At 40.2% G+C, this 10608-nt stretch overlaps 1 protein-coding gene across 1 annotated transcript; it reads right to left on the reverse strand.

The window, feature by feature from the left end:
• Nucleotides 1-7946: 7946 nt before the first annotated feature.
• On the reverse strand, nucleotides 7947-8880 carry LOC112852851 (olfactory receptor 7A5-like). Its single transcript, XM_025916383.2, has one exon. The coding sequence runs from the start codon at nucleotides 8865-8867 to the stop codon at nucleotides 7947-7949; it is 921 nt and encodes a 306-aa protein (XP_025772168.1). The 5' UTR covers nucleotides 8868-8880.
• Nucleotides 8881-10608: the final 1728 nt, after the last annotated feature.

Consider the following 10608-nt stretch of genomic DNA (forward strand, 5'->3'; position numbering starts at 1 on the left):
TTCTGGGATGCAGCATTAGAAAAGATGGAGGTGGCAATAGGCAGAGTAGCCTTATTGTGCGTGAGATCTGTGAAGAGCCTATGACGGTAGGAGGTGCTGAGGGAAATCACAAGACAGTGCTGCCGCCTACCAAATATTAACAGAAAAGTAATAATGCATCCCTGGGAAAAATCACCAAGGTTGACACCATCAAGGCCTGAAACATCAGGAGCTGCAATTTCTGTTATCTTCACACTTAATTTATGGTTAGGACTGTGTGAGGGGAAACTACAGATGGCATACTGAATGTGGATTATTGTAAACTAATCACACAGGGTTCCCGGTGGCTCTGCTTTTATAGATATGATCACTTGCCAAGGTGAATTGGCATAAAACCCTGGAAACTCATCTATAAATTCTGGTATGTTCAATGATTTTCCTCCAAAAGCAGATACTCTAACAGGTACCTGTTTTCAACCCACAGAAGAAGCATTTCACATTTACTCCCTGTCTCCTCCTATCACATTTTAAGTATTCAATTTGCCATATTGTTTATATGTTTCTAAAAATACATGAAATGGGAGCCCCTGGGGGTCTCAGTTGGTTGAGTGTCCATCTTTGGTTCAGGTCATGATCTCCCAATTCCTGGGTTCATGCCAAGCATCAGGCTCTGTGCACACGGCTCAGAGCCTGGAGCCTGCTTCTGATTCTATGTCTCCCTCTGTCTCTGGCCTTCCTCTCTCTCTCTCTCTCTCTCTCTCTCTCTCTCTCTCAAAAAATGAATAAACATTAATTTTTTTTAAATCCATGCAATAGAATTTAATGAGAGGTCTAAACAGTTTTAAAGAAGTACAGAAGACTGCAAAGGAAACAATCAACAACACACAGGGAGGGGAGGGTGGGTGATGGGTATGGAGGAGGGCACCTTTTGGGATGAGCACTGGGTGTTGTATGGAAACCAATTTGACAATAAATTTCATATATAAATAAAAAAATAAAAATAAAAAAAATAAAATTTCTCCTTAAAAAAAAAAAATCTAATTTAAAAAAAAAAAAAAAAAAAGAAAATGATATATCAGACAAAGGGCTAGTATCCCAAATCTATAAAGAACTCACCAAACTCCACACCTGAAAAACAAATAACCCAGTGAAGAAATGGGCAGAAGACATGAATAGACACTTTTCTAAAGAAGACATCCAGACGGCCAACAGGCACATGAAAAGATGCTCAACGTCACTCCTCCTCAGGGAAATACAAATTAAAACCACACTGAGATATCACCTCATGCCAGTCAGAGTGGCTAAAATGAACAAATCAGGAGACCATAGATGCTGGAGAGGATGTGGAGAAACGGGAACCCTCTTGCACTGTTGGTGGGAATGCAAACTGGTGCAGCCACTCTGGAAAACAGTGTGGAGGTTCCTCAAAAAATTAAAAATAGATCTACCCTATGACCCAGAAATATCACTGCTAAGAATTTACCCAAGGGATCCAGGAGTGCTGATGCATAGGGGCACTTGTACCCCAATGTTTAGAGCAGTACTTTCAACAATGGCCAAATTATGGAAAGAGCTTAAATGTCCATCAACTGACAAATGGATAAAGAAATTGTGGTTTATATACACAATGGAATCCTACTTGGCAGTGAGAAAGAATGAAATATGGCCTTTTGTAGCAATGTGGGTGGTTATGCTAAGTGCTATGCTAAGTGAAACAAGTCATACAGAGAAAGACAGATACCATATGTTTTCACTCTTATGTGGATCCTGAGAAACTTAACAGAAGACCATGGGGGAGGAGAAGGAAAGAAAAAGTTAGAGAGGGAGCAAGCCAAACCATAAGAGACTCTTAAAAACTGAGAACAAACTGAGGGTTGATGGGGGGGTGGGAAGGAGAGAAGGGTGGGTGATGGGTATTGAGGAGGGCACCTTTTGGGATGAGCACTGGGTGTTGTATGGAAACCAATTTGACAATAAATTTTATAATAAATAAATAAATAAATAAATAAATAAATAAATAAATAAATTTACATTCAAATCAGTTAGCATATAGTGCAACAATGATTTCAGGAGTAGATTCCTTAGTGCCCCTTAAAAAATATATTTAAAAAAAAGACTCTGAAATACAGAGAACATATTGGTGGTTCCCAGAAGGAAGGGGGTGGGGTGGGTGGATGAGATAGATAAAAGAGATTAATCGGTGCCTGGGTGGTTCAGTTGGTTGAATGACTGCCTCTTGATTTCAGCTCAGGTCATGATTCCAGGGTCATGGGATACAGCCCTGCGTTGGGCCCCGCACAGAGGGTGCAGTCAGCTTAAGATTCTCTCTCTCTCTCTCTCTCTCTCTCTCTCTTTTCCCCTCTCTCCCTCCCTCTCCTTCTGACCCTCTCTCCATCTTGTGCTCTCTCTGTCTCTGAAATAAAAATGTTTTTAAACAATACTTAAAAAGATAAAGGGATTAAGAGTACACTTATCTCCATAAGTATTGAACAATGTATAAATTGTTGAAGTTATTCATTGTACACCTCAAATTAATATAACACTGTATGTAAACTATACTTCAATAAAAATAATGCCTGGAGAAGGGGGGAGATATATGATTTTCAGAGTTACCACATTATATTTTTTTAAATTTTTAAAAAAATGTTTACTCACCTTTGAGATGAGAGAGAGAGCGCACAAGGCGGGGGAGAGAAAGAAAAAGAGGGGGACACAGAATCTGAAGCAGGCTCCAGGCTCTGAGTTGTCAGCACACAGCCTGATGCAGGCCTTGAACTCACAGACTGTGAGACATGGGCTCAAGTTGGACGCTTAACTGACTGAACCACTCAGGTACCACCCACATTATATTTTTAAATGATCAGTTTTCATTGTTAAGAACAAAAACAGGGGCGCCTGGGTGGCGCAGTCGGTTAAGCGTCCGACTTCAGCCAGGTCACGATCTCGCGGTCCGTGAGTTCGAGCCCCGCGTCGGGCTCTGGGCTGATGGCTCGGAGCCTGGAGCCTGTTTCCGATTCTGTGTCTCCCTCTCTCTCTGCCCCTCCCCCGTTCATGCTCTGTCTCTCTCTGTCCCAAAAATAAATAAAAAACGTTGAAAAAAAAAATTAAAAAAAAAAAAAAGAACAAAAACAAATTTAACTCAATTGTAATAAAAACAGAAATATAACTAAGTGCAATAGGAGGGAGCCCAGAAAAAAACTCTCATACATACAACTGAATGATTTTTGAAAAGAGTTCCAGGAAAGTTCAAAGATAAATGTACAGTCTTTCTAAGAAATCATGATGGGGCACCTGGGTGGCTTAGTCAGCTGAGCGTCCAACTCAGATTTCGGCTCAGGTCATGATTCCAGTGTGGTGGGATCAATCCCTGCATTGGGCTCTGCACTGAGTGTGGAGACTGATAAATAGTCTTTCTCTCTCTCCCTCTACCCCTCTCCCCAGCTCACACTCTCTCACTCTAGAAACACACACATACATACATACATACATACATAAAATGGTGGTGGGAGACCTGGATATCCACATACAAGAAAATAAATAAATAAAAGATGAAAGTGTCCTTTTCATCTTCCATCTACAAACATGACTGCAAATGGACCTCATACCTAACCATAGGGAATAAAACTGTAATTTGGCTATTGTTGTTAGCACTGCTATAAACACTGGGGTGCATGTGCCCCTTAGAAGCAGCATTTTTGTATCTTTTGGATACATACCCAGTCATGCAACTGCTGGGTCATACAGTAGTTCTATTTAAAAGAGGTGGTATTATATATACAATGGAATACTACTCTGTCACCAAAAAGAATGAAATCTTGTCATTTGCACCAATGTGAATGAAACTGGGGTATATCCTGCTAAGTGAGATAAGTCCATCAGAAAAAGACAAATACCATATGATTTCACTCATATGTGGGATTTAAGAAACACAACAGATGAACATAGGAGAAGGGAAGGAAAAATAAGATAAAAACAGAGAGGGAGACAAACTATAAGAGACTCCTATATACAGAGAATAAACTGAGGGTTGCTGGAGGGGAGGTGGGTGGGAAGATGGGCTAAATGGTGATGGACATTAAGTAGGACGCTGGTTGGGTGTTATATGTAAGTGATGAATCCCTAGGTTCTACTCCTGAAACCAATATTACACTGTATGTTAACTTACTTGAATTTACATAAATAATTTTAAATAATAAAAAAAAAGAAATAAAACTGTAACACCTTAGAAGAAAACACAGAGAGAGATGCACCTCCATGACACTGTATTTGACAAAGGTTTCCTGAATATAACACCAAAGACACAGGCAACTAGAGAAAAAATTACTTCAGCAAAATAAAAAAAAAAAAATATTTGGACATTGAAGGGCACTATTCCCCAAGTGAAAAAGGCAGCCCACAAAATGGAGAAAGGACTGGAAAATCACACACCTGATAATAGGTTAATATCCAAAATATGTAAAGAATTGCAAAACTTCGGGGCGCCTGGGTGGCTCAGTTGGTTGAGCATCGGACTTTGGCTCAGGTCATGATCTCGCAGTGCATGAGTTTGAGCCTCGCGTTGGGCTGTGTGCTGAACAGCTCGGAGCCTGGAGCCTGCTTCAGATTCTGTGTCTCCCTCTCTCTCTGACCCTCCCCTGTTCATGCTCTGTCCCTCTCTGTCTCAAAAATAAACATTAAAAAAAGAAAACAAAAACAATGTATTCAAGAATTTCAAAAATTCAACAGCAAAACAACTCAGTTACAAAACAGGCAATGTCATTAGACATTTCTCCAGAGAAGATATAGGAATGACTAATTCGCTCATGAAAGATGCGCAACATAAATAATCATTAGGGAAGTGCAAACCAAAACCATAATGCATAGATACCAACTCACACACACTAGTATGGCTATTGTAAAAATTAAATCAGAAAATAAGTGTTGGTGAGATTGTGGAGAAATTGGAGACTAAAAAGGGGCTAGTTCCTCAGAAATGTAAACGTGGAATTATCATTTGATCCAGTAGATTCACTTCTGGTTATGTACCCACTTATATGCCCCAAAAGACTAAAGCAGTGACTAGAAACGATTTTTTGTACAACACTTTTCATAACAGATTTATTTACAGTAGCCAAAATGTGGAGACAACCCAAATGTCCATCAACAAACTCACAGACGAACAAAATGTAGTGAAAACATACAGTGGAATATCATTCAGGCTTTAATATGAATAGAATTCTGGCACAGGCTACAACATGGGTGAAACAAACATTATGCTAAGTGAAAGGAAGGATATAAAAGGATCCATATTAAACAATAACATCTACATAAGGAACCTTTAGTTTTCAGTTTTAGAGAAAGAGGTAGCATGGTGGGAGACAGGGACTGGAAAAAGGGGCAATGGGGAGTTAGTATTTCAAGTGGACAAAGATTCAGTTTGAGATGATGAGAAAATTCTGGAGATGGATCGAGGTGGTGATTGCACAACAGTGAAAAAGTACTTAAGGCCACTTAAGTGTATTTCAAAATGTTTAAAATAATAAATTTTATATATTTTTTACCCTGACAAAAAAGGAACTAAAAGAGTGACATATCCTAAAAGAATTTCAGTGCCATAAAGAGCTTGATGATGTAGAGGAAGGAATCCAAAGTACAAGGAGACAAGAGTGTTGTGATGGGTTTATCTTGTGTGATTCTACCCTATGAGACCCCAACATTCCCCTCAACCACAAAGTACACCCAAAATAAGAGTTTGGAGAATATAAAATTCATAAAGCATTGAGAAACACCTTGGCGAGGGATGTAATGTCTTCCTTGGCAAGCTCTACAGAGCTTCTCCCCAATATGACAGACTTACCATGGACATGCTGAAATTGAAATGCCTTTGTCCTGAGTTCAGCCCCTGCCCCCTCCACTGAATTGCCAGAGGCCATGTCAACAGTCTGAAACCACCCAGGGTATAGCATTATAGTGCATATAAGAGTTAATCATTCTCATCAACATTGGTTGAGCCACAGAGATTTCTGGAACTGGCACTTTCATCAAGGTGTCTCCATGAAACAAAATGATGGGCGGCTTACTAAGGGTTCATCCAAGTTGTGTAGCTATGAAAAACAAGGAAAACAAAAACAACAACCAAAACACCTACCTCTAATAATCATGAAGAAAAGATTGACCTGAGTCACCACAATGAAGGGTCATAATCTCTACTTGCCTCTCAGACCTGAGACTGTTCACTGACTCAGATCCTCGGCTGATGGAACCAATTACCCCTGAGTGAAGAATGTAAAATAGCAACAAATGCTTTACATTTTCCACAAAACCCAACCCAAAGACTCTAAGGTAATGGTGGTAGCCAACTTATAATGGTTCATGGGGACTGTGGTCTGAACCAAAATTGGTAGCTTGATATTGGGCAAGATGAGAGTAATTTCACCATGGAAACTGGCAAATGCTATAAGTAAGCTCTCTTCTTTATTCTATTTTTCTCATTTTCTTTCTTTCTTCTTGCTTTCCCTGTTTCTTCTTCTCTTTGCTTTTGAGTGAGAGTCCCTTAAACATTTCTCTGAATATTAGTCCTTAAAGGGACCTGTGGACTTTGACCTGGAAAACTGTGAATCAGGTAATAGGAAATTACCATTATGGCCAACCATCAAACTGGTGGCTTCTGGGGTAAGGTGATAAGGAGACTTTCACTTGCTCTGCCTCATAAAGCACAGGCTAGAACCATAAGTATATCCTGCTATCAATGCCTAAATTCTGGGATGCATCATTAGAAAAAACAGAGGTAAGGGCACCTGAGTATTTCAGTTGGTTAAGCATCCGGTTCAGCTCAGGTCATGATCTCACAATTTGTGGGTTCAAGCCCCACGTCGGGCTCTGTGCTGACAGCTCAGAGCCTGGAGCCTGCTTCAGATTCTGTGCTTCCCTCTCTCTCTGCCCATTCCTCTGCCCCAACCCCCATGCTCTGTCTGTCTGAAAAATAAATAAAAACATTTAAAAATTTTTTTAAAGAAAAGACAGAGGTGGCAATAGGCAGACTATCCATATTGTTGTTGGGATCTGTTAAGGGCTTATCATAGTTTGGAGGTGCTGAGGGAAATCAGAAGATTGGGTTGCTACCTACCAAAATATTAAAAGAAAAGTAATAGTACATGCCTGGGATAAGCACACACAATGACACCATCAATGCCTGAAAAATCAGGAGCTGTCATTTCTATTAACTTCACACGTAATTAATGTTTTGAAGTGTGCAAGGGGAAACTAGATATTGCATAGTGAATGTGGATTACTGTAAATGAATCACACAGGATTCCAGGGGCCTCTGCTCTTGCTGATGTGAGCTCTTTCCAAGGTGCATTGACAGAAACCCCAGGAACCTGGTATATAACCTCTGATATGTTCAATGATTTTACTGCCAAAGCAGATACTCTACTAGACACCTGCTTTCATCTCAGAGAGGGAGGATTCCACATTTACTCCACTGGCTTCTCCTATCACATCATAAGTACTCAATTTCCTATAGCCTTTATTTGTTGCTGAAAATCCATGCGATGGAATTTAATGAGAAGTTTAAACCATTTAAAAGAAATACAGAAGAGGAGCACCTGGGTGGCTCAGGAACTTAGCATCAACTTTTGATATCAGCTCAACTTATGATATGAACTCATCAGTTGTGAGATCACAGCCCACATCAGACTCTGCACCGATTGCAAGGAGCCTGTTTAGGATTCTCCCTCTCCCTCTCTCTGCCCCTCCCTGCTCTCTCTCTCTCTCTGAAAATAAATAAACTTCACAAGAGATACAGAAGAAATGGTGGCTCATAATGTATGAAAAACACAAACCAACCCAAACTGTAGAAAGACAAACTGCAGATTGTCAGCCTATGAACTGACACAAATATCATGATCTAGGTTTTCCAGGGTCTTGAGCCCTGTTACTCAAGTCTTTATCCTGAAACAAAGAATCCTGTATGCAGAGAATGTCTCTCAGCTAAAGAGCCTTCTCAGAGCTTGCTTGATGTCTCTGTTCCTCAGACCATAGATGAAGGGGTTCAGCATGGGCGTCACCACTGTGAACATCACTGAGGCTATGGCACTTGCTCTGGAGTTTTGTGAAGCAGCAAAACTAAGATAAACCCCAAGGCTTGTACCGTAGAACAAAGAGACCACTGCAAGATGAGACCCACATGTGGAAAATGCTTTATACTTGCCCATCGCTGATGAAATCCTCAAAATGGAAGTGACAATTCTAGAGTAAGAGAACAAGATACCAGTGAGTGGAACAACACCCAGAAGTCCACTTGTAAGATAGATCATCAGGTCATTGAGGAAGGTATCAGAGCAAGCAAGTTGGATCACCTGATTAAGTTCACAGAAAAAGTGAAGGATTTCCAGATCTGTGCAAAAAGAGAGTCGCAAAATCATCAAGTCATGTAATAGAGAGGTAAGAACACTCAACATCCAGGCAACCAGAAGCAGGATGCTGCAGAATTTGGGGTTCATGATGACCATGTAGTGCAGTGGGTGACAGATGGCCACGAACCGGTCATAGGCCATTACAGTCAAGAGGAAGTTGTCTAATACTCCAAAAAGCATGAAAAAGTACATCTGGCTGAGGCACCCTTCGTAGGTCATCACTTTGCTCTGCATCTGGATGTTCAGCAGCATCTTTGGGATGGTGGTGGAGGTGAAACAGATGTCTGAAAAGGACAGGTTGGAGAGGAAGAAGTACATGGGCATGTGGAGGTGGGAGTCTGTGATAATGGCCAGGATCATGAGCAGGTTCCCAGTGAAGGTGACCAGGTACATGGACAGGAATGGCCAAAAGAGCAGTGACTGCAGCCCCTCCTCGTCTGAGAGTCCCAAGAGGATAAATTCTGTAACATGGGTTTGATTTCTTCCTTCCATGTGTCTGGTGAAAACAGCTAGAACAGAGACAAGAGCATTGTAAAGGCACAGGCAGTGATCACAGAATTGAAAGAAATGCTGCAATTTGTGTTTTCAACGTGTTTCATTAGTTAATTCTTAAACATTACCTACGATCTAGAAAATTTAGCAGAAAATTTCAGGGAATCCCAATGTTCCATGTTTTCCATGAGGCTGAAACTGATTCACAATCCTTGTCCTGAATCAAAACATTTATCCAAAGCAATGTTCTCCTCCATAAATTTCCTAAGACTTTTTTTGTTCACCCAACAAATATTTTAACCTGTTATTTTGTTGGCAAGATTTGTTGAAAGCACTGAAAAAATTAGTGATGTGCATTTGACCTTAACAAGACTGAGTTTAAGATGTGTGTGTGTCAGAGGCAGCGAATATTACTAAATGAAGAATGATGTTTCAAGTGGCGGTTACAACCAATAAGTAAAACAATGCCACACTAGGAATCCTAAGTGAAGGGGAAACTTGCCATTGTATCATCTCTGATGAGGGGCTTCAAAGCTGAAAAACTGAGGGCAGTGGATATATGAACCATGCAGATAACTTTGAGGAAACCAATTAAGGCAGAGAAAAAGCCTGTGCAAGGACCCTAAGGCAAGACCCAAACCCATCAGGCAACATCAAAGAGAAAGCTGTGAGCAGAGCAGGTAACACAACAGGATCAGGTGTGGGGTGTAAGATAAGAAAGAGAGGAACTCAAAGCCTCCTGCATCTGTGGAAACGTTCTAAGGGAGTGGACACTACAGTCCATTGTTGTTTTTATACCTATATATGATGTCTGTCTACCACGGAATAAATTTTATGTAATGTGTACAGATACAGCATAACTGATTCCTGATTCCTCCATAATTCTATCACATTCTCTCACTCTTACTGTCAGTCTTCAGTTGGTCTAAATTATGCATTTTTTTATTTCATAAAACAGTTTCAGCTTGCTTCAAATGTTTTTCATGTGTGTATATTCACTGATAATGTCTCTATTCCCTACACACACACACACACACACACACACACACACACACACACAGTGCAGGTAGGAAGAGAGGCAGAGAGAGAGTTTTCCATCATTGTGGTACTGTGTACTCTTGTGGCTGAAGCACAGCTGTTTTAGAAAGCAGGGGACAGGATACACCATGAGTCAAGAGCTTATTTTTCCTAAGAGAATTGCATTTTGCAACGTAGGTGTGCCAATTGAGTCATCATGGCTTAGAATCACAAAAACCACACAGAAATAGAAGAATTAACACCAAACTTTCTCAAACTATTACAAAAATTCAAAGGTTAAAACGTCCTACTTTATTCCAAGAGGCCAACATTGCGCTAATACTGACCAAATAAAGACATTGCAAGAAAAGAAAAGTACAGAACAATATTCCCAACAAATACTGATGTGACAATCTTTTACTAAATACTACCAAACAGAACACAGCAGCCTTTTGTTCGTGGTGTAGAAAAGGATAATTCATCATGACCAAGTGGGATTTATTCCTGGAAGGCAAGGATGGTTTTACTTATGAAAATCCGTCAGTGTGGTACACCACATTAACAAAATGAAGGATAAAAGTGCATGCTTATGTCCACTGATGCAGAAAAATAGACAAAATTGGACCTTCTTTCATAATAACAACCTTCAAGAAGCTAAGAACAAAAGGAAACTTCTTCAACATGATATAGATCATATGTGAAAGCCCACTTCTAACATCATTCT

The sequence above is a fragment of the Puma concolor genome, chromosome A2, assembly GCF_028749965.1.
Source record: "Puma concolor isolate L17-30 chromosome A2, mPumCon1.1.hap2, whole genome shotgun sequence".
NCBI lineage: Eukaryota > Metazoa > Chordata > Mammalia > Carnivora > Felidae > Puma > Puma concolor.